This window comes from Emiliania huxleyi (genome assembly GCF_000372725.1).
Source record: "Emiliania huxleyi CCMP1516 chromosome Unknown EMIHUscaffold_17, whole genome shotgun sequence".
Classification (NCBI taxonomy): Eukaryota; Haptophyta; order Isochrysidales; family Noelaerhabdaceae; genus Emiliania; species Emiliania huxleyi.
The window spans coordinates 890833-913422 of NW_005200881.1; the positions used below are offsets into that span (position 1 = coordinate 890833).

Consider the following 22590-nt stretch of genomic DNA (forward strand, 5'->3'; position numbering starts at 1 on the left):
AGGCCCTGGGCATTCACAGGTTGAGGAGAATACCTCGCGATTCAGTGTATGATCCCCAGCGCACCGCGATAAATAGTCACTTGTTTCGCCGACTTATCGGCGACAAGATGAAGGACCCCCTCATGGGGCGCCCCTCCGGGAGCAGCGCATGGGCTGAGGCGCAGGAGCTGATGGCGCTCTCGTGGCCGGTCGCATTTGCCACGCTCGCTCGGCTATTGATGTACACCACCGACACGGCCTTTATCGGCCATGTCGGAACAAAGCAGCTGAGTGGCGTCACGATGGGTCAGACCTACACCATGATCATGTCCGTGTTCGTGGAGAGCAACGCTTACGTCCTGAACTCGATCTGCTCGCAGGCAATCGGCGCAGGAAACCCCAAGCTGGCTGGCAACTGGCTTCAGCTCTCACTCGCCGCGATTGTCGTCTCGTCCATTCCAGTCAGCATCGCCCACTTTTTTTCAGAGCCTGTCGTGCGCTTCATCTCTCCGGGCGATCCGGACGTGGCAAAGTACGCGCAGGATTTCAACGTCCTTGCCGTCACCTTCTTCGCGCCCACCATCATCTACATGGCCATCCGTCAGTTTTTTCAAGCCATCCAAATTGTGATGCCCGCGACGATTGTGTCTGCCGCGACCTTGGGACTGAACGTCTGGCTCAATGCAGCCCTCGTTATGGGCTGGGGCATCCCCGGCTGGGAAGGGCTGGGGCTCAAGGGCTCTCCCATCGCCACGTTTCTGTCGATGGTGTTCCAGATCGTGGGGTTCCTAGGATTCACCGTCTGGTGGAAGGGCTACCACACGCCATACTGGGGAGGCTGGTCGATGCAGTCGTTCCGCCGCGATCGCGTGCAGCAGTACCTCGCCTTGGTGGTGCCAATGACCATCGGGAACGCACTTCAGAACTGGGGATTTCAGGTCATCACCATCGCCTCCGGCCAGCTCGCCACGATCGACATCGCAGCGATGTCCATCTGCTATTCGATTTACGGCATCCTTTGGGCCTTTTACTGGGGCTGGGGTTTGGCGCTCCAGGTGCGCGTCGGGCAGGCGCTGGGCAACGGAGACGTGTCCGGCGCAAAGCTCGTGGTGCGTGTAAGCTTCATGATCGTCCTCGTTGTCGTCGCCATCGTCGCGGCGCTCACGCTGGTCTTTCGCCGGCAAATCACGGCTCCCACAGCCCCTCCCACAGCCCCTCCAGCCGCGCTCGGCAACACCCACTCTCACCTTCACCTCTGGGTTGACCTCTGCCCCGATGCCCCCCCGTCTGCCCCGCTGCAGACCGCTTTTTCAGCCGACGAGGAGGTGCTCGCGCTTGCGTCGGGCGCGTTGCTCGTCATGAGCGCAGACTACTTTTTCTGCTGCCTTGGCCTGTGCGCCTCCAGCGTGATGGAGGCCATGTGCAGGAACACAGAGATGGCGGTGGTGCAGACGTGCGGCATGTGGTTCGTCACCATCCCCCTCTCGCTCTACTTTGCCTTTTCCTGCCCCTTCTTCGCGGACGGCTATCAGATGTATGGCCTCTGGGCGGGCGGCGCCACGGGCGAGGCGGTCAAGGCGGCGGTCATGCTGATGATGGTGGCGCGCACCGACTGGGAGGAGATGAGCCGGCTGGCTCGGATGCGCAACGAGGCGGAGGCGGCCAGCAAGGTGAGCAGTGCTAGCCTCAAGTCGATCCGCAGCCCGCGGCACACACCACGGACGAGCCGGCCGAACCTCGCCTGAAGCCGCCCCCGCGTTTTTGGACTACTCGCCGTAGCTCGCGCGTGTCGAGGAACATGAGGGGGTGGCGTGAGATTCTAAGGCGAGTCTTCTAGTACCGTGGGTATTTTCTGAATCTGGCCGACGTATGGCGCCCCGCCGCCAGCTGTGGGGGCGCCAGCCGCCACGCGCACGGCCACACGCGGCCCACGCCCCCAAGGAGCAAGATGCCGCCACGGGGCACGCCCCACTCGCCAAACTGCTAAAACTGGTAACTGCTAGAACTCGCACTGCGCACACTCGGGGCCGCTGACCTGAGTCTCGTGTGACTTTCTGAGACTGGTGTGGTCTCCCAGCAAACCGCTCACCCGCTCTGGCTGGAGGCCTGGACCTGGAGAGGCTAGTTCCAATTCACTCTGACACGCTAATCTTGAAAACGCGTCCAACGGAGCTCCGTGTTGCTCCCAGCGGAATCCCCCGCGCTTCCTGCGGCCATGGCCGATGATACTAGTATGAGAGGTCATCTGGCTACCGCGAGCGCGACTCAACTCGCCGACGTCGTCCGATGATTGTGCCTCAAAGTCAGCCTCCGGAGGCTATCGTGGGGTCGAGCCGGCGGTAGCCGTGACATGTGGTTCCACCACCCCTCGCAGGCTTTGCCTCTGACCGCCACCGTTCCCAGGCTGCCTAATGGGATGAAAAGGAAGGCTGGGCGAGCGTATAGAAGCGTGCTCGACCTCGTCGTGGCAACCTGCACGGCAGCGCTGGTAGGCGGATGAGCGTCGTGCCACCTGACCCAAGACGGGTCGCAGGCGTCGTACCGAGCGTGTCGGGACCGTGTCCTGATGTGATCTGCACGGGTGAGTCACGTCGGCGTCAAAGGAGCGACGTGCGACCTGTCAGAGCTTGATCTCCGATCGCAGCTGCCTCTGCGCGTCCTGGGTATGTACCTTTGTCGCGCGCCGGAGACGACTCGACGCCGCTGAGATCGGAGATCAAGCTCTGACAGGTCGCACGTCGCTCCTTTGACGCCGACGTGACTCACCCGTGCAGATCACATCAGGACACGGTCTCGACACGCTCGGTACGACGCCTGCGACCCGTCTTGGGTCAGGTGGCACGACGCTCATCCGCCTACCAGCGCTGCCGTGCAGGTTGCCACGACGAGGTCGAGCACAGCCTCTCGCGCTGTGGCGAGGAGTCGCTGCGCGAGACCTTCTCCATCGGAGATTCCGAGAGCGTTCGCCTCGAGGGAATGCGTCTCCACACCGCCTCGCAACGAGTCAGTGAGGGAGGAGAGCTGCCGGCTGAGGGCACTGGCGATTGGCAGCACCTCGCCACCGCGCGAAGCTGCAGCCGCCTCCACCTCAGCCTCTGCCTCCGCGTCCGCCGCCGCAGCCTCCGCAACCGCCTCATCGCTGCCGCTTGAGCAAAGCGCCATGCGAGGAGAGCTGGCCGAAGCGCCGCTCTCGCTACCGCAAGGCGCGCCGCCGTCCTCGCCGTGTCTGCGCCACGCCAACGACACGTCGCTGTCGTCCGCATCCGCCTCGCTCGCGGGCTGCGGCCCGCCCGGCTGCGCCGCCTCGCGCCGCACGCGCCGCACGCGCCGCTCGAGCTCGTGCACTCTCTCCTCGAAGGCGGCTAGCGAGGGCGAAGCGGGGGCCGTGCTGCAGACAGCGACCCCCGCACCGCCCGGCCCTCTCGGTTGCACCGCCAGCCAACACCCTCCTCGCGCGCCGCTGCAATCCAAGCTGGAGAGGCGGCGCACCCCGTCCGGCGCGGGGGCTACTCGGGCCGACTGCGCGGAGAGGGAGCCTGCCCGGAGGTGGGAGGCCCGGGTGGGGAGATGAGCCGAGCGCGGCGCCAGCGCGGTGCAGCCGGGCTGCGCCCCGCCGCTGCCACCGCCGGTCATGCTGTCCGCACGGCCTGCGCGCGAGACGTAGCGGGCCCCGCCCCGCGGCTCAAGCGACGAAGCGGCCAGCCGCGCGCCCTGCTGCTGCTGCCGCGCGCGCAGCCTCTCCAGCTCGGCTGCCGTGTCTGCGAGCCTCGCCTCGGCGCCCGCGAGGGACGCCTCCGCCTTGCGCGTCGCCGCGCGAGCCGCCGCCGCCGACGCCTCCGCCGCCTGCCGCTTCGCGTCGATCGCCGCCCTCCTCTGCTCGCCGTCCCTCTCCCTCTGCCTCAGCCGGTCCGCCTCTCGCGCCGCCTCGGCGAGCCTCGTCCGCAGCTCGCTCGCCTCGTCGCGCAGCCGATCGATGACGGCGCGCAGCCGCTCCTCCTCCACGCTCCCCTGCACCGACTCGGAGACCCGCACTACCTCCTCCGCACGCGCACGCGAAGAGCCCCGCACGCCTCCCTCGCCGCCGACGACTGCAGCCCTCCCCGCCGCCGCGCCGCCGCCGCCGCAGGTCGCCCGCCGAGCCGCCCGCGTCTGCCCGCCGCCGCCGAGAGCGGCCCACGCCTCAACCGCCTCGGAGGCAACCCCTTCGAGCGGCCCGCGCTTGCGAGGCCAAGCCCGCTCGCCTCCGCCTCCTCCTCCTCCTCCTCCTCCTCCTCTTCCGCCTCCTCCTCCGCCTCCTCCTCCTCCTCCTCCTCCTCCTCCGCCTCCTCCGCCGCCTCCGCCTCCGCCTCCCCCGCGTATGCGCAGCGCGGGAGGCGTCTCCCAGCTCGGGTCCGGCGAGCCCGGGTCGGGGGTCGACCCTCCGCTCTCCTCCTCGTCCGACTCGCACGCCACCGCCTCGCGCCGCCGCCCACCGCCGCCTCCTCCCGCCGCGCCCCCCGCCGCCTGCGGACGGCCGTTCGCCGCGTCGCCGCCCGGAGTGCCGAGCAGGTCGAGCTGGCGGCGCATCGCACGCACGCGGCCTCGCTCGCGCTCGAGCGCCTCGCTGGCCTCCGCCTGGCTGCTGCTCGCCCTGGCCACCGCCGTCTCGAGCTCGCTCAGCCGGTCCGCCATCGGCAGCAGCTGCGCCTGCCTCCCGCGAGCCAGGCGGGTGAGGCAGGCGGGTGAGGGAGGCGGGTGAGGGAGGCGGGTGAGGGGAGGGGTGGGGGCGCGCCTCGGCTTTGGCTGCCGCCGCCTCCGCGCTCCTCACCCGGTCGCGCCAGTCCCGCGATGCCGCGCCCCCCGCGGAACCGTCGGAGGAGCCCGCCGCTTGCCGTAGGAGAGGAGGGCCGCGGACGGCCGCTGCCGCCGCCGCCGCCGCCATCTCTGCCGCCTCCGCCGCCGCTGACGCCGCCGCCGCCTCCGCCGCCGCCTCCGCCTCGTGCGCCGTCTGCAGCTGCCGCAGGAGCGCAGACTCTCGCGCCGCCGCCTCCTTGCGGACCTCCGCCAACGCCCCCTCCGCCAACGCCCCCTCCGCCCTCGCCGCCGCCTCCGCGCGCCGCGCCGCCACCAGCTCCGCCTCCGCCTCCGCCTCCGCCTCCTTGCGGCTCGCCTCCCGCTGCTCCGCCGCCGCCGCCTTGGCCGCAGCCTCGTCCGCCCGCGAGGCGAGGCGCGTGAGCTGCTGCTGCTGCTCGCTGCGGAGCGCATCGAGCTGGCGCGAGTACTGCGCCGTCGCCGCCCGCAGCTCGGCCTTGGTCTCGCTGTCGAGCGCCTCGGCGGCGATGGCGCGCGCCTCGGCGCTGCACCGCGCGGCCCTCTCCGACTCTAGCTGGCGTGCGAGCGCACCCACCGCCTCGGACAGCTGCTGCTGCTGCGGCGGCGGCGGCTGCTGCGGCGGCGGCGGCGGCGGCGGCTGAGACTGCTGCGGCAGCGGCGGCAGAGACGGCAGAGACGGCTGCGGCGGCGGCCGGTGCTGCAGGTGCTGCTGCTGCTGCAGGTGCTGGTGCTCTGCGAGGTGTGCGGACTCGTCCTCTTCCGCGCCAGCGCCGCCTGCCGTGGGCGCGGCCGAGGAGGCAGCCGGTCCCTCCGCTGCACCCGCCTCGCCGGCACGCAGCGCCTCCAGCGCCTCCTCCAGCTCGAGCCGCAGAGCGGAAGCCGCAGTCTCTCCTGCCTCTGCCGCCTGCGGCTCTGCCGCCGCGCCGCCGCCGGCCGTGTCGGGCGGTGGACCAGCATAGTGAGGCGTCATCGAGGTCAGTGCCCGCGTCGGGGCTGCCAGTACCTCCGGCCGCCCCGGCGGATCCGCTGGGCGGTGGTGCGCCGCGTCGCCAGGGCCGGCCAGCTGCAGCTGAGCGAGCCGCTTGCGGAGGTCGCCAGTCTCGACGCGGTAGGCCTCGACGAGGCTGGTCGCCTTGGCCGCCACCGTCGTCGCTTGCGCCAGGGCCGCGTCCCTGCGAGCCGCCTCACGCTCGGCGATGGCCCTGTGCGCCCGCACCCGCTCGGCGCGCTCATTCTCCATCCGCAGCCGCTCGACATTGGTTGTGCGGAGCTTGGCGAGGCGCACGTTCATGGTCGCGGACATGCGCTGGAGCGAGGACACCGCATCAGTGGTCGAGACTGCTGAGGCACTATCCAACCTTGTCATCAAGGTGTCATGAGCAATGCAGTGCACACTCAAGCTCACCACCCAGCACAACCGCCCCCATGACGGAGCCCGTTTTTCTTTCCTGCTAGCAGAGATCGATCTCGGAGCAGGTCGCCTTCGTGCGCGTGGAGGAGGAGAGTCGGCAGCTCTACTGCTAGTGACGCGCGCGCGCGGCGCCGTGCGGTGAGACGCGCCCACCCACTCCTCTAGCGTTCCCTCGCCGCTTCTTCTGCACGGCAGCCCTCTCCGGCGGCGTGCTGCCGCTACCACAATGTTTTTCTTTCGCTTCCGACCCACGACTGTCGGGGCTTGTCCCGTGACCCAGTGACCTCTGTGGCTCTCTGTGGCCTCTCTTTGCAATATGCCATCCGATGGCCAGCCTCGCGCCTTCGTGCTCGCGGAGCACCCTCAGCACGGATTGCTTCTGCTACGCTCGCCTGGCAAGCCCAAAAAGGGAAAGCCGGCGCACTACCAGCTGCCCGGCGGCCGCGTCGATGTGACGGATGCCTCGCCTGCTGCCGCAGCGGCGAGGGAGCTGCTCGAGGAGACCGGGCTTCGGGTCTTGCCGGCGCGGCTCGTGCGGATACGGGTGGATGGAGTCGGCCAACGCAGCTACTTCCACCTCCAGCTCGCCGACGCCGATGCGGCGTCGGTGCTGGGAGGAGACACCGCCCCGCTGTCCGGCGAGGAGTGGCGTCTTGCACTTTCGCACGAGCACGACGCCTACTACTTTGAGCCGCACCTCGACGAGGCGGCCAACGCGGTCGCGCTCCACAGCGGCGGCAAGAACAGCCTCGCCGTCCAAGTGCTCTGGCAGAGCCGGGGACGGCCGGGAGGGGCCGTGAAGACACCGCCGTTCCCAGACCTGATCAAGAAGTTTTGCTGCCTTCCTGAGTGAGTACCGCCTCGCCGCCTTGTACACTTGCGTCTTAGTTTTCTCTCCTTCGCGGTGCTTCTCTCGCGTGAGAGCTCTCTGTCTCTCTCCGCCCTCTGATATCGTGTTCGCAGTTCGGAAGCGGTGTTGCGTGTTTTCGGCCTCCCACCGTACGGTACCTACGGTCTACGTCGCGAGAGATGGTTGACGGTGTGTTTCTCGCTCCAGTGCGGTCTATTTCACATGCATGAGGTACAACAATATTAAAAGTAAAGTACAAAAAACGCGCACAAAAAACACACTCCTCACTCCCCTCTCCCGCCCCCCAGGCCTAGGCGTACGCGATGCGCGGCGGCGTCGCCGTCGGCGCGCGGCCCCGGCCGACGCGGCCCAGCTCCGGCATACGCCCGCTGACGCGGCGTGTCCATATGCACGGTGTGCCCGTATGCGCGCGCGTCTACACGTACTACGTAGTCGAGATGAAGGGAAGGTGCTCGAGCGCTCACCCTCACGTCATCTCGGTGCCCGACGACGCCCTGCGGGCCGGGGGCGGCCCTCTCGCCGCGCCAGCAGGAGACGCATTGCGCTCGCGCACAAGAGCGACCACCTGATCCAGGCCGGTGAGGCACTGCCTGAGGCGGCCCCCGCCCAGCTGCGCTTGCATCGGCTTCTCGGACGGCGCCACTGCCCCCGCCTTGCCGCTGGGAGCCTCCCCCTCCCCCTCCTCGCGCGAGGGTGCCTGGCTGACCCGCGGGGGAGCCACCGTGGAGGAGCGCACCGTCGAGGAGGCGCTCGACGACGCGGCGGCCGACGAATCCGCCTTACCGCTGACGGCCTCGACGGTGGGGCCGAGGATGGTGTTGCCGCTGACCGACGAGAGGCGGTAGTGCGCCGCAAAATTTCTTTTCGCTGCTGTTCGACATTGCGTTCAGGTAATTCTTTTCCCTTCTTCGCGCACGACGCTCCTCTCCCTCGCCCGTCGAGCAACACCGAGGACGCCGTCGCCTCGGACTGCCGATGTGGGTGCTCCTCGCCGTCGCGCCGCCTCGTGCGCCTCGCGGGCCTGCCACCATGAGCCTCGCACCGGAGCAGAGAGAATGGACTCCGCCTGACGCCGGCGATCGGCCTGAGGCTGCCGAGATGCTCAGCCGCCTAACGCCCGGCACTCTCGCCTATCTGGGCGACGCCGTCTACGAGCAATCTGTGCGCGAGCGGCTGCTCTGGCCTCCGTCGAGGATCGACAGCCTCACTAGCCGCGTGCAGCGCCTCGTGCGGGCAGAGGGGCAGGAGGCGCTCCTGCGCGCGACGGTGGCGGGCTTTGGGCTGAGCGAGGAGGAGCAGGAGTGGGTGCGCCGCGGCCGGAACTCCGCCGGCCGTGGGCCTCGCCGGCTGCACCCGAGCGTGTACCGTGCGGCCACCGGCTTCGAGTGCCTCGTCGGCTACCTGCACATCACGGACCGCGACCGCTGCGCGGCGCTCCTCGAGTTTTGCCACGGGCTCGGCGAGCCGCCCGAGGAGGAGACTCTTGACGAGGAGGGCGGCCCGTGAGTGGTGTGTGTTTCTCCGCGGGTCTGTTTTTTTTCTGTCTTACGATTGTGTGTTTCTCGCCACATTCCGTTGACTACGTGCCTCCCCGCGTTCCTTGTGGCGTCCAATTTTTTCTTTTGCGAGATGGACCGAAAGACGGCGGCCCAGTGTCCTCCCCGATCCCCTGACACCCTCGGCGTTCATGACACGGTCCTCGACGACACCTTCGGCGTTCATGCCACAGGACTCGACGCTGTCGGCCGCACCAGCGCCCGCGCCTACTCCCTCTCGAAAGCGCAAGCCGCCCGAGACGTGCTGGGGCCAGGAGCTTGCCGGCGGCGGGACGCATGCAAAGGCGGAACCGCTGTCTGCCGCCTTTCGGCAGAGATTCTGTGCCGCCTGCCAGAGGGACGGCCTCCTCATCCCCGCCTCGCGCGTGCGCGTCCATAACCCGCTGGAGTCGGCGGCGCCGTCCAACCAACACGGTGGTGGCGTCTGGAACACGGCGGAGGGTGGGGCGCCGTCGCCCCCGTGGCCAGCGCATCGCGTCGTCAATCAGACGGCGGGATGCGTCGGACCAAAGCTGGTGCTGCTGCGCGACCCGACGACCGCGACCATTCCGGGCCTGCTTGCTGTGCCCTGCGCTCCCGGGAGCGTGATCGCCTTCCGGGTGGGTCGCACGCTGCAGCCGACTGCGCTGCCGCCGCTGCTCCTCAAGTCGCTGCCACCGCTGACGTCGGACCCGCCGCGGCCGCCTCTGCCGCCGCAGCCGCTCGAGTCTTCGGGCCTTCCGCCGCAGCCGCCGCCGCTCGCGCCCCCTTCCTTCCAGGCCTCTTCGTCGGCGTCGTCTTCGCCGCCCGCGAGCTGGGAGCTCGACTTTGGGAAGTGGAAGGCAGCCGGTGCCACAAGCGCGCGGCGAGAGAGGGGGGCGGGGTGCCCCGCCGCAGCGGCGGGTTGGGGCACTATCTGGCGCAATCTGGCGCAATCTGGCTATCTCATTCTATCTCATTCTATCTCGTTCTATCTCGTGTCGATCTATCTGACAAAGAAATCGGCCAGACTAGGGCTCTGGTGGTAGTGATGAGAGTGGTCTGACCAGCAAGTGTCCTGGTCGAGGCCCTCTGGAGTCTCGTGAGGCGTCCCTCTCTTCCTCGTTTGTAGAGGGATCGTCATCTGGACCCAAAGGTTGGTGCCCAGCAAGTGTGAGTGGTGAGCCGCGTGCACGGCTCTGCTGTACTGGTGATCGCGGGTGAGGCTGTAAAGCCATCCTCAATCCGGGTGCCGTCTCAGACGGCTGTAGGATTGGTATAAGGCGTCGGGCCGAAGCCCGTCAGGCACTCTCTCCCTAACCCTAGCCTTCTCCCGAACCCCAGTGTGTTTTACTGCCTCCGTGCTTTCACACTCGTCCAGTCGTGTCCGTCCAGTGATTGCGGCCGTCCACGACTACGTCGTCCTAAGAACGTATCTACCCCCTTCTGGTGTCGACCGCGCCCCCCGCCGGGGCACGGCCGGACGTGGCAGCGTCAACTGGTCACGACCAGCACTTTGGGGGAGTCCTTTCACGCTATCCCAGACATGCCTGACGACACGCTGGCGGACGACCTCGGAGAGATCCCCGCCAGAGAAGTCTCAATCATCGCAAAAGCCGCTTCTGAAGAAGCCGCAAAGTGGCTCAAGCGAAACAACATCGAGGCGGGCTCCGGCACGCTCGCCTATGCCGGCGCCCTCCTCAAGATCAGCACCTCCAGCGACCAGAGGACGCGGACCGGCATCTTCATTCTCATCGCATCAGGGGGCACCATCTACATCGATCCCCTCTCGAGCAAGGTCATCGCGAGCGACAAGGACGCGCTCGTCAAGCTGCATCAGCAGGCGGCGGAGCACCGCGCGAGCATATCCGAGTACGTCGAGCTCCTCTTCACCAACAAGATCAAGTTGCCCCAACAGTTTGGAGGCCCCGCTACCAGCATTACTCGCACTCTGGTGGAGGACGCCGAGCTCAGCCGGTTCATCTCCACCTCGCACGTTGACAAGCGCGCCCTCGCTGCGATCAACAACGCCGTCTACCAGGCCCTCCTCGACAAGATCGTCGTCGGAGAGCGGCCCCGCGAGGAGATCATGCGCCTCGTCGACGAGCTTTCTAAAGCTCGACCTGCCACCGCAACCATCCTCCTTGTGGCCCTCTAGGGGCGGCGCTGAGGGAGGGTGTAGAGGATGTAGAGTGTAGAGCGCTGTAGAGCTGTAGAGATGTAGAGCGCTCTGGAGCGCTGTAGAGCTGTAGAGCTCTACATCCGCCGCGTGACGAGGCGGGTGCGTTGTAGAGCGATGTAGAGCGCGATTTTGCTGTAGAGTTTGTTGTAGAGGCTCTACAGCCAACCCGCCGGGAAGGCAGTGACTCAAAGAGGTCGAGTCGCACTAATGGGGTGTCTCCGAGCTTACTGGAGCTCTGGTGGACGGCCCTGACTATCCCTGACACTCACAGAGTCACTCTGACGGCACACAACACCCTATAACTGCGTCATGACCAGCCTGCCATACGTCGCCGGTGCCGCATTCGTCGCAGTGCTTCTTTAGCAGGCGGTGGACTGTCGGCTGCGAGGACGGTCGCATTTGCGCGAGGCGAGGCGAGCATTCAGACGCGTTGCATGCGCCATGACTCGCGCCAGCGCGTGTGGGAGCTCCTGGCTGAGCGTTGAGTCCAGGCGAGTTGCGCTGGCCACTATCGCTACGCCGAGCCGAGCTGACGCGCCGAGGCGCCGGCCAGTCGCAGCCGTGAGGCATGCCACAGCAGCAGAGGCACCTGCAACACATTGGGCGGGCAGACAGAAGGCCAGGGTAGCACTGGCAAGTGCAACGCGCCTCATGTCGGAGAGCGACCGTGCCTCGTTCGCCGCTTATGATGTAGAGTTTGTTGTAGAGATTTCACGTTGTAGAGCGCCTCTACATCGCTCTACAACGCACCCGCCTCGTCACGCGGCGGATGTAGAGCTCTACAGCTCTACAGCGCTCTACATCTCTACAGTAGGGGGCCCACAGCGCCCCAAAATCCACCACTGTGGGATTTCGCGCAATCGCTTGACTCTGAAAGCTCGCCATGTACCTTTCTGAGCGCTGTGGTCGCCGCAGATTGGCTCCGACTTGACGGGCGCATGGAGACGTGATGCCTCCATGCGCCCGTCAAGTCGAAATCGATATGCGGCTCGATGGTTTGCCCGAAAAGGTACATGGCGGCGTTTGGCGACAAAACAGCGCTGCGACCGCGAAGTGGCGGTGGACATGCTCCCATGTTGCCGATGCGGCGCCGGAGTGGCCGGCGCTGCTCGCCCGGACCACGACGGCTACTCCGATGCTCCGGGCCGACCCGTCCTACCCGACGGTGGCACTCTTCCACGTCTCGCTCACGCTGAGAAAAAATCTGAAACGGCGTGCAGCAGAGTCGCCGACGAGTCGGTCCGCGTGCCTCCTCGTGTCGCGCACCGTTCTCACCCATCCATAAACTCACTTTGGCCTCACTAAAGCGAAGTCTGAATCCTTAATCCTCAGATTTTAGATTAGGACGCTGTGGGCCCTCTATCTACAGCTCTACAGCGCTCTACACTCTACATCCTCTACACCCTCCCTCAGGGGCGGCGACCCCCCCATCGACAGATGATACGCGCATCTTGAGATAATATGCCTCTAAGATGCGCCCTACTTGGACTGCACACTGTCTTGCCTATGCTCGAGCATCTCTGGATGGTTTTTTCAACTAAGATGCCGGAGCATCCTGGGATGCTCGAATCATCCGAAGATGCTTCGCATCCCAAGATGCTTGGCATTTAATGATTAAAATGCATTTTAAATTATTCTGCAAAGGGGTGTGAACGGAGAGAGCAAACTCCTGGCAGCTCCCACAGCCGAAATGTGCGGCAGCTGCCCGCTCACCTGTGTCACGCCGCCGCGCACGCACCTTGCTATGTGCTCGCGCGAGCTCCCGCCCGAACCTCCAGCTCGGCGTCCCACTGCTTGGGAGCCGATCGCTTTTCCTCGGCGCTCGCGTCGAGCCGAGCTCTCGGCACTCTACGGCGGGCGTCGCTGTGCGGGGCGCCCGTTTCCTGCTGGCCCGAGCGGAAAGCTCCACGTGCCCGCGCGAGCTCCCGGCCGAGCCTCCAGCTCGGCGTCCCACTGCTGAGGAGCCGATCGTCGTCCGTCGTCCGTCGGTTCTCTCGAGGAGCCGAGCTCTTTGGCCGGCGACGCTGCAGGACGGCGCGCGCGCACCCCCCCCCCTCCCTCACCCGCGCGCTCTTCCGCCGGCGGCGCACACGCACCCCTCGCCCCGGCGCTCTTCCGCGGCGCAGCCCCCCCCCCCCCCCCCTCGATCTCGCGGCGAGAGCACGAGCGCGCCGTCCTCCGGCGACGCGCCGCCACGCTCTTCCTTAGGTCGTCCTCCGAGATATCGGTGCCGGACCGGCGGGGCGGGGGCGGGGCGGCGTCGGAGCAAGTGTCTCGGCCGTCGGTCGACGGAGCGGCGACCCGCGAGCACGCTTCGTCGGCGCCCGACGAGGGTGGTGCCGCTGTCGCTCTGCCGCGTGCGCAGGCGTGCGCAGGCGTGCCGAGGTCTCGCGACGGCACTCAGCCCGAGCCCCTCCGGGCGCTCGATCGTATGCTCGTGGAGGCGTCGCGCGGCCGCAGTCTTCGCAGCGGCGGCCGCCGCTGCGGTGGATGCGGGCCAGAAAGAAGGCCGCGCGCGCGGCCAGGGGCCAGGGCTGGCTCTGGCTCGGGCGAGGGCGATCCCGGTTGTCCCTCCGCGGGCGCCTCTGGTCATGCCCGCTTGCTCGACGGCTGGGTTGTGCGTGCGCGCGACTCTCGAGTCGTCGGCGAGTAGTGTGCGCGGGCGGTGGGTGCCGTGGAGATTAGGGGAGACGTCGCTTTGAGCTGCGGGTAGCGGGACCGGGAGATGTTGGGAGATACAGACACGGCGGTACGGTGTCTGGAGTAACATCTCAGAGGTTGAGCAGCGCAGGGGGTGTGCACCTGCCCCCCCATCTCCGGTCCAACGAGTAGAAACATGTTTCCAAAAAGCAGCTACGCCCCGACACGACGACGAGACTCACTCCCCTGGTCGCACACGCTCCCCGACACTCGCAGCAAGCAGCAAGGATCGGGCGGGAGAGGAATTAGCTCAGAGAGACACGCACTCACACACTCACACACACACACACTCACACACACACACACACACACACACACACACACACACACACACACACACACACACACACACACACACACACACACACAGAGAGAGAGAGAGAGAGAGAGAGCGAGCGAGCGAGCGAGAGAGCGAGCGAGCGAGAGAGAGAGCGAGAGTACAGTACAGTGATCAACAGAGACCCCCACCCACACGCCGCGCAGTGTGGGAAGCGACGACGAGACTCACTCCTCGCACTCGCAGCACGGATCCAACGGGAGGAACGAGGGGCCGCCCAGGCAGCCCCCGGGGCACGCGCAGCCGTTACGGTGCGCGTCCTGCCCGCCGCCCGGCATCGGCGCATCCTCCGCCGCCGCCGGGGCCGGCGGCTCGCCCGGGATTGGCGCGTCCGTCATCGGCGCGCCCGGCATCAGCGCGCCCGGTGGCGCGCCCGGCATCGGCGCATCGTCCGCCGCGGACCGCGGCGGCCCATGCGCCCCACAGTAGGGCACGGCCACGCCGGGCGTCGCCCGCAGGAACGCGGCAAAGGAGTCGTGGTCGAACGTGCCCTCCATGATGGCGAGCCGCGTCGCCGCGTGGGGCGGGCGGTTGATGGCGTCGACGACGACGACGCCCCACGCGTGCTTGACGGCGTCAGCCTGCTCGAGCCCGCGCAGCCACTCCGCCGCGTCCTTCGCGGTGCACTCGTTGTACGACGACGTGCGGGCGGCGAGCATGCGCCGCATCGCCAAGTAGTCGCAATCGCTGCAGCCGGCGCGCTGCACCACGGGCGGCAGCGTGTAGCGCGTCACGGCCGGGAGGTGCTGCGCCGGGAAGCAGAGGGCGTCGCTGCACGCCGGGCAAAGGGCCAGGTGGCGGAGCGCGAGCCCCGCGCGAGTGCGCCGCGAGTGCGCGAGAGCCGCCGCTAGGCGGCGGTAGCTCTCATAGAGAGCGCCTGCGGGCTGCTGCTCGCGCAGCGCCACCTCGAACGCGAACTTTGCGTCCGCGACGAGCTGCGGCGCGTGCGGCGCCTCGCCGTGCGCCTCTGCGTCCGCCTCGCGCAGCGTCAGCGCGACGCCGCGCCGCGCGCCGAGCAGCCGCGCGCGCGTCAGCCAATGCGACGGCCAGCACTGCGGCAGCAGCAGCTCCTGCCCATCTGCGCCGCGCCAGGGCTGCTGCTTGAGCTTTGGGTCGGCGCGCCATTGCGGCGGCTTGGGGAGGCACTGCCGGTACCACAGTAGCAAACGCGCGTCGAGCTGTTGCGTGGACAGCGAGTCCGGGTCGCACGAGAAGGCGTTCGGGTCAGCGTACGGGCCCTCCATCGCAGCGAGCTCGTAGTGCATTTCAGCGCCCATGCTCGGCGGCCTGTGATCGCCGCCGTACGTCTGCAGGAGCCGCCGCACCTCGCGGACGATGGTCCTGTTGAAGGCGATGGTGACGTTGTCCTTCTCGACCGCCTCCGTCGCCTCCCCCTCGCCCAGCGGCTTGTCCGCCGTTTGGTACGCGTCCTTCGTCTCGACGGTGCCTCCGTCGGCCGCGTCGAGAACGCCCAGCAAGGCATCAGTGGCGATGGATAGCGTGCGCGCTGACGCCTCGCGAGCCGCCTCCCCCTCCCCCTCCTCCTCGCCGTCCTCCAGCTGCTCGAACAGCCGTGCAGCAGTCTTTTCTGCCTGGGCTCGCCGTGCCGCGTTCACCTCCTCCTCCGCCGCCGCGCCCTCCGAGGCCTCCGCCGCCGCCGCGGCGGCGGCGGCGGGCGACGGCGTCGCGGTGGCGGCGGCGGCAGCCGCAGCCTTGCTCTCCGCCCGCTTCGCCGCCTCCCGCAGCCTCTTGTGGCGCGTGGCGCGCGCGGTTTTGGCTTGCCCGGGTCGCTTGGGGTCAAACTCGATGGTCTCGATGCGCCAGTGGTCACGCGTGTATGCCTCGCCGAGCGCACGCGAGACCCTTGCCCACAGCTTGCACTCCGCCTCGACGTCGCCCTGGAAGTGTGGCACCCTGTGCCACGGCCGCTCCGGGTTGTCCTTCTCGAGCTCCCGGTCGTAATCCTCGTGGCGCGCGGCAAGGACGGCGCGCCAGCGCTGCTCCGTCTGCGCAGGCCGGGGCCGCTCGACCATGAGCGCGTCCATCTCGACGTCCGCGTTCTCCTTCTCGCCGCCGCCGCCGGCGAGCGGCTTGCGCCGGCGCCGGCGGCCGGACGCCGCCGCCGGCGCAGGTGCGGGCGGAGTCGCGCGCCCCGTCTCGTTGTCGGGCGACTCCTCGCCGCCGGCGGCGTCGGGTGCGGCGACGTCGGCCTGCGAGTCGCGAGGGCGGCCTGCACCGGCGGCGGTCCGCAACGTCTCGCGGCGCGCCGCCAGCCACACCGTGAACTCATGGGCGATGTCGCTGTCGTCGGGCGGCTGGTACAAGCTCGGCTGGATGTGGTCCATGAAGGCCTCCATCTCGGCCGCGGTCACGTCGTCGGGCGCGTCGACGGGCTGCAAGGCCGTGGACCGCACGGCGGGGCGGCTGCGCCAGGACTGGCGCGTCGCTGACGACGAGCCGAAGCAAAAAGGGCTGCACGACGGCAAGCCCGGCTGCATTCTCGCGCCGGGACGGCGATCCTGGTCGAGCACGAGACGCCGCCTGCTTTTGCGGTCGTTTCTTTTCTTGATTCCGTTTGTTGCAAACGGAATCAGTTGCAAAACCCTGAATAAAAAAACAAAACGCGAAAATCCCCTTTGCAGCCAAGCCTACCGGGCACCTAATAAAGACTTGAGCGGCGTGTGAGCCCTTGGATCAAAGTTGGAGTGGAGACTTTGAATCTATGCTAATTTCAGTTGCTCTGCTAAGTGAGATGTGACTAACTACTCTGTCGTCTGTGGAATACTACTGATGGTGATCGAACTGGGAGCCAGTGAGTGATGGTGGGGGGCACTTAGCCCTTGTGCTAATGCTGACTTTACTACATGGACATGGACATGGACATGGACATGGACATGGACATGGACATGGACATGGACATGGACATGGACATGGACATGGACATGGACATGGACAGTTGCGGTTAGCACCCAAGGAGCAAGGTGCCAACCAAGGGCACAAACAACAACACAACAACACAGGCGGGCAGCGGCGCCAACGACTGCGCGGGAGGGCGCCGCTGTGTTAGTGCCAGTGCGCGCCAGTCCCGTGCCCAGTGTCGTGCGAGGGAGTTCGCTTACAAAATTCTTCTTCTGGCGCCGGAGTGGGAGTGGTGTGACTGATCCTGTGGTGCGGGCGACGGCTTCTGAGGAAGCCGTCGCTCGCGCCTCGCCTGTCCCGCGCGCGTCAAATTTCTTCTTCTGCGTCATCAATAGCTTCCGATTCCTGCGATGCTTTTCGTGCTCCTCCCTCCCTCGCCCGGCGCACGCGGCGCACGCCTAACGGCGCCGTTCATGCAAGGGCCGCCTTCGCAATGGCGGGTGCAGCAGCTTACAGAGCAGCAGCAGAGGAGCCACAGATGGCGATGCAGCCGCCACCGATGCAACAGCCCCTGTACTCGCAGCACTCGCCCTGGCGGGCCACTTGCTTTTTTTTGGGAGCTCCGTTTCAGATGAAAGATCTGCCTGCGCCTTTCATGTGCACGACCCGATCTTAGAATCACTCCCAGCCACGTTTCTGTGTAACACATATACTGTACCTTCGCACGCGGTCGCTCTCGAAATTGGGCCGGCCCTTCGACTCGATCCAGTGCCAGAGAGCAGAGTGCGTGTGCCGACGCCGCCAGGCCCCCGCACCGACGCGTGCACAGGTGCGAGGGGCGCTCGTCCATGTCCATGCAATCATTCAACCCAACAGCGCTCACTTGACGATGGTGAGAGCCTCCGCGGGCACCGTCAGCCTGCGCATCGACGGCTGCATCGACGGCTGCATCACCGTCACCACGACGTTGGCGCCCTCGGCGCTCGAGGTGACGACGCCGACGTCGCCGCTCGACGTGCGCACCGTCTGGTTGAGCAGCGGCGTCGGGTGCTGGACGGCCTCAAGCAGCGCGACCACGCGGACGAAGTCGGTGGCGTTCGCGATGTGTAGCTTGGCTGACCAGGCCCCGGTGCCCTCTGCATCGAAGACGACTGTGATGCACTGCGGCACGGTCGAGTGAACCGACACCCAAAGGGAATCCGTGATCATCGGCAGCGTCTTTGCGAGCGGGCTCGCTCGGAACTTGACGACGAAGGGTTCAGCCTGGAACGTCGCCTCCGCATCGATGCCGAACTGTGACTCGCCCCTCGAAGGTGTGATCGTGCATCGCGCAGGGATCGTGGCGGAGGTTCCCTCCTGCAACAGCGCTCCGAGACGGCGGCACAGCTCTTCGCATTCGTCGGCCCGCCAAGGTCGAGGCTGCGTCTGGTCTGGAGCATGCTGCGGGGCCTGCCGCTTCCGCGAAAGAGCCGCGGCGCCTTGGTTGCGGCCAGGCGCAGTCTGCGGGCTACCTTGGTTCTCGGAGGCAGCGAGGGCAGCGGTGGTTGAGCGCGTGGTGCGCCGCATCAGAGACCGCTTTTGGCTCGTCAGCGCTGCCTGTCTCTGTGTCGATGGCGCCGCGGCTGGCTGCGCGCGCGGTGAGGTAAAAAGAAACGCGCTGCGGCAGCGATAGACGGCTGCGCGCCTCCCCACGCCTCCGCTGCCGTCCAGAGCTGCCCCAGGCGTGCCTCCGAGCCACACGGGTCGGCTGCGGCAGCCGGAGGCGGCTCGCGCGACGCGCGGCGAGGGCAGAGCCCTCCCTCGGTCGGCTGCCGACAGCGCGAGCGGCGCCGATGTGAGACGGCCCCCTTCGGGCCTGCTCGAGTCGCCGCCGAGCTCACCGCGCGTGCCGCGAGAGCGGCCTGACTCGCTGCCGCCTCGGCGGCCCGACGCGCGCGCTCTCGCTGCCGCCTGCCACTCCTCTCGCGCCTCCCGCCTCCCGACGCGGCACCGCCGCCTCTAGGTGGCTGACTCGCCGCCCGGGCCGGACTCGCGGAGCCGACCAACACGGACGAGTCCGTCCGTATGCCCTCGCCAAAGCGACGCGCTTCGCTGTGCTGTCGACTGGCCCTCGCCGGTGGCATCATCCCGCGCGCGCCTCTCCGTTGCTCGGCGTGACGCCCGCTTGAGCGGCGCGCGATTATCGGCCTGTGCCCTCTCGTTCCACGCCGTAGCGCGGTGCGGCCCGCGCCCTTGGAGCGCGCGCGCGAGGGTGGCCCACACCGGCACCCCTACTCGTGAGCCAGGGAGACCTCACGCTCAGACCACGGCGCGCTGAGCTGTGCCTGTGGCGAGGGGCACCGTCGTGGGTCTCCAAGCGTACCGCGAGGCATATGAAGGGTACTTCTGGGAATGTGTAAGGCTAGTACTCCACTCGGGCGCACAAAACTCGCTCCGCACGTACACACGTTTCATGCCCCAGGCTCACCACCACATCGCAAGCCCAGTGGGCGCACGGCAGTTTGCTCCGCTGCGGGAGAGAGCGAGAGTGTGCTCTCCACCCCAGCGCGCTCACCTTTCGCGGCTGCAGACCGCCTCGCGGCAGTGGTCGGTAAACGAACAGAAAAAAGAAGTTCGCAAAAAGAAGTTCGCGCGAATTGGCGAAAGTCAACGTCCCTCGCGGAGAGATGTGTTTGTCGGCGGTGGGTAGGAGCCGCTTCCGCACAGCCTGCGACTGCGATAGCGGCGCCTGCCCACAAACCGTAACCTTGCTGCCGTGTGAGCCATGACGCTTTTTTTCCTCGTGGCGCGCTTCCTGGAAATGTCCAGTCTCGGCGCGTGCGGGGTGAGGCGGGTGGGGGTGTGGGGGGTGGGGGGGTCAGTCGGGGAGAGAGAGAGGGCGTAGCGGATGCCGAAGATAGCTCGAGTCAACAGTAAACGAGGCGTGGAAGCCAACGCTCTCCGTCGGCCCAGCCCTTGGTCGCGAGAGTGATGGCCGAGGAGGGGGCTCGAGTCAACGGCAAACGAGGCGTGAAAGCCAACGCTCTCCATCGGCCCAGCCAGACAAGGCCGTCCCATTCCGCTGGCCAAGCACAGTAGATGAAGAAAGGAGGCCGGACATGCGGCTCGAGTCGGCGGCATGAGAGGCAAGAGCCGTCTCAGTCCGCTGGCCCAGCACAATAGACAAAGAAGGAGGGCGGACAACGGCTCGAGTCGGCGGGATGAGAGGCAAGAGCCGTCTCAGTCCGCTGGCCCAGCACATGTAGACGACAGCGTGTGCCTAGAGTTCAGTCGACCCGAGCGCTGCCTGCACAATCAGGGGGTTGGGAGCAGTCGCGGGACGTGGCAAGAGAGAGGAAGCAGCATGCCCAGCGCGATCGGTCGGTATGCGCGAGAGCCGTGAAAGGTAACGGGAGATTGAGAGGCGCTGGGAGGCGAGCACACTGGCACGTTGACGAGGAGGCAGATGCGGGGCGGTCGACACATGCAATGTGGAACCTGGCGTGTGGCCTCTCGCGCCTCGTTGACTGGCCGCTGCACCGTTCGCGGATAAACCTGCGGTGACGAGGTGCACGTTGCCAGTCGACGTCACCGTCAGGTGGGGTGGGCTGTGTGTGGCGAGGCGAGGAGGAATATGGAGGGGGCGGGTGGGCGAAGCTACCGCTCGACCGTTCCGGGGAGGCCGGTGCGGGAAGAAAAACGAAAAATGACGGCAGCGGGCAGCCCAAGCAGCCACACAAGTCAGCTTTGGGAGCTCTCGGCGACGCCCAATGCGTGCGCCGGTAGGGGGGAGTGTGTGCGCGCGTGTGTGAGATGTGGATTGTGGCAGGCTGCTGCTGCTGATGGGAAGTGTGCTCTGTGTGTGGCGCTGCGCTGGCGTGCGACGCGCGCGTGCTGTGCGCGTGTGCGTGTTGAATGCGCGTGCGCGTCTGTGTGTGCTGCGCGCGCGCCGCCGGTGTGTGCTGTCTGCTGTGTTCTGTTGTGCGCCCTGTTTGTGCATGCAGCTGGGAGGCGCAGGCTTGGCTGGCAGGGCTGCGCGGTGGGCTGCGGCGTGCTGTGGGTGGTCGCGCGCCTGCCTGATGGTGTGCGGCGGCCGCTCAGCCCGCCCGACCGGGTCGTCGGCGGCCCAGGGCGCGGGCATGCGGTCTGCGCTGCATGTGAGGCTGTGTGCGCGGTGGCGCGCAAGTTTCCGTGCGGCGAGGGACGCGCGTATGTGTTCACGCTGCGGGCGCGGGCGGGCGCGGAGGGCGGCGCGGTCTCACCGCGGTCCGGCGCCCGTTGGTCTTCTGCGTGACGAGGGTGGGCGCGCAGAGAGGCCTTGCCGCCATCGCGTTGCCGCCAAGGAAAAAAAGTGCTGCGAGCATAGGCAAGACAGTGTGCAGTCCAAGTAGGGCGCATCTTAGAGGCATATTATCTCAAGATGCGCGTATCATCTGTCGATGGGGGGGTCGCCGCCCCTGAGGGAGGGTGTAGAGGATGTAGAGTGTAGAGCGCTGTAGAGCTGTAGATAGAGGGCCAGCTGTAGATAGAGGGCCCACAGCGTCCTAATCTAAAATCTGAGGATTAAGGATTCAGACTTCGCTTTAGTGAGGCCAAAGTGAGTTTATGGATGGGTGAGAACGGTGCGCGACACGAGGAGGCACGCGGACCGACTCGTCGGCGACTCTGCTGCACGCCGTTTCAGATTTTTTCTCAGCGTGAGCGAGACGTGGAAGAGTGCCACCGTCGGGTAGGACGGGTCGGCCCGGAGCATCGGAGTAGCCGTCGTGGTCCGGGCGAGCAGCGCCGGCCACTCCGGCGCCGCATCGGCAACATGGGAGCATGTCCACCGCCACTTCGCGGTCGCAGCGCTGTTTTGTCGCCAAACGCCGCCATGTACCTTTTCGGGCAAACCATCGAGCCGCATATCGATTTCGACTTGACGGGCGCATGGAGGCATCACGTCTCCATGCGCCCGTCAAGTCGGAGCCAATCTGCGGCGACCACAGCGCTCAGAAAGGTACATGGCGAGCTTTCAGAGTCAAGCGATTGCGCGAAATCCCACAGTGGTGGATTTTGGGGCGCTGTGGGCCCCCTACTGTAGAGATGTAGAGCGCTGTAGAGCTGTAGAGCTCTACATCCGCCGCGTGGAAGGCCCCCGCACGGGGGGTCCCGGGGGGCACCATGATCGTCCGCCAAGGGTCCGGGGTCGCCCAGGCAAGTGGCCCAAATCCGATGAGTTTTCCAGGTGTGAACAGCAGCTGAGAGGTGTGAATTCATCCCAGGCGGGGTGCGGGGCGGTAGCCCCGCAGAGAAAATTTTGCGTGCTGGGGCACTGAGATCGCAGTTTTATTAGTCCACGTCGGATGCCAGCTGCAGCTGTTTTGAAGATACGCGGTGCCGCATTTGAGCATGAATCAGCGTCCTTTCTGCTGGCATCACGCATAAGAGAAGCCGAGAGGCACGAGGTCCTCCAATTTGCCGGATCAGCAGCGCGGTCTGGAGCGTGGTTGTGGCGTATGCATTTGCCCCCGCAGTCTGAATGGGCCAACGCCCGAGCTCATACTGCGCTCTGTGCAGCCTTTTCAAGCAGTGAACGGGATCGGCCAAGTTGCGCCACCACTATCGTTCTCCTGCCGTGCATGCCAAGAGCGTTGAATAAATTCCACCGACTTGAGCGGCCGTGGGTTGCACACCGTGGTCGTTCGCAGGGCGCAACAACTAGCATTAGCGCAATATTTGCCAGAATCTTCAGCCGTGGGATCGCTATGGGTCGATCCGGCGTCACTGGGATGGCTTGCCTGCCTTCTCTGATAGCATGCGAGGACGATGTGCTGTCGTTGAGGAGCAGGATTGCTGGTTGCTCGTCGTCACTCAATGCGTGGCTGGACGTGTAGCTGCCCTTTCCCGGCAAGCTGTCGTCGTTGTCAGACTCTTGCCCAGGCAACTCGACAGGAGGACTGATGA

At 66.7% G+C, this 22590-nt stretch overlaps 6 protein-coding genes across 6 annotated transcripts; 3 read left to right on the forward strand and 3 right to left on the reverse strand.

Moving 5' to 3' along the window:
- Positions 1-107: 107 nt before the first annotated feature.
- On the forward strand, positions 108-7055 carry EMIHUDRAFT_99170 (hypothetical protein; the record flags this gene model as incomplete). Its single annotated transcript, XM_005784589.1, has 4 exons — positions 108-1649; positions 4106-4687; positions 5495-5530; positions 6537-7055. The coding sequence occupies 4 exons, from the start codon at positions 108-110 to the stop codon at positions 7053-7055; spliced, it is 2679 nt and encodes an 892-aa protein (XP_005784646.1).
- Positions 7056-8102: 1047 nt separating this feature from the next.
- Positions 8103-8579, forward strand: EMIHUDRAFT_63546 (hypothetical protein; the record flags this gene model as incomplete). The annotated part of the gene is made up of 1 exon (XM_005784590.1): positions 8103-8579. One exon carries the CDS (start codon positions 8103-8105, stop codon positions 8577-8579), a length of 477 nt encoding a protein of 158 aa, XP_005784647.1.
- Positions 8580-12445: 3866 nt separating this feature from the next.
- Positions 12446-13558, forward strand: EMIHUDRAFT_434270 (hypothetical protein). The gene is made up of 3 exons (XM_005784591.1): positions 12446-12803; positions 12978-13479; positions 13502-13558. The coding sequence occupies exon 1, from the start codon at positions 12460-12462 to the stop codon at positions 12727-12729; it is 270 nt and encodes an 89-aa protein (XP_005784648.1). The 5' UTR covers positions 12446-12459; the 3' UTR covers positions 12730-12803; positions 12978-13479; positions 13502-13558.
- Positions 13559-13592: 34 nt separating this feature from the next.
- Positions 13593-15115, reverse strand: EMIHUDRAFT_434272 (hypothetical protein). The gene is given in 3 exon segments (XM_005784592.1): positions 13593-13729; positions 13800-14543; positions 14559-15115. 2 exon segments carry the CDS (start codon positions 15081-15083, stop codon positions 13974-13976), a joined length of 1095 nt encoding a protein of 364 aa, XP_005784649.1. The 5' UTR covers positions 15084-15115; the 3' UTR covers positions 13593-13729; positions 13800-13973.
- Positions 15116-15199: 84 nt separating this feature from the next.
- EMIHUDRAFT_352699 (hypothetical protein) lies at positions 15200-16334 on the reverse strand (the record flags this gene model as incomplete). Its single annotated transcript, XM_005784593.1, has 1 exon — positions 15200-16334. A coding segment is annotated over exon 1 (1016 nt), but the record flags the coding sequence as incomplete, so codon positions are not given.
- A 1210-nt stretch (positions 16335-17544) lies between these two features.
- Positions 17545-18231, reverse strand: EMIHUDRAFT_202869 (hypothetical protein; the record flags this gene model as incomplete). Its single annotated transcript, XM_005784594.1, has 1 exon — positions 17545-18231. One exon carries the CDS (start codon positions 18229-18231, stop codon positions 17545-17547), a length of 687 nt encoding a protein of 228 aa, XP_005784651.1.
- Between the last annotated feature and the right edge of the window lie 4359 nt (positions 18232-22590).

Bases quoted from the DNA above. Each gene is read 5' to 3' on its own strand.
- EMIHUDRAFT_434270 (XM_005784591.1), top strand. From the start codon at position 12,460: ATGTGCGGCAGCTGCCCGCTCACCTGTGTCACGCCGCCGCGCACGCAC.
- EMIHUDRAFT_434272 (XM_005784592.1), bottom strand. From the start codon at position 15,083: ATGGGCGCTGAAATGCACTACGAGCTCGCTGCGATGGAGGGCCCGTAC.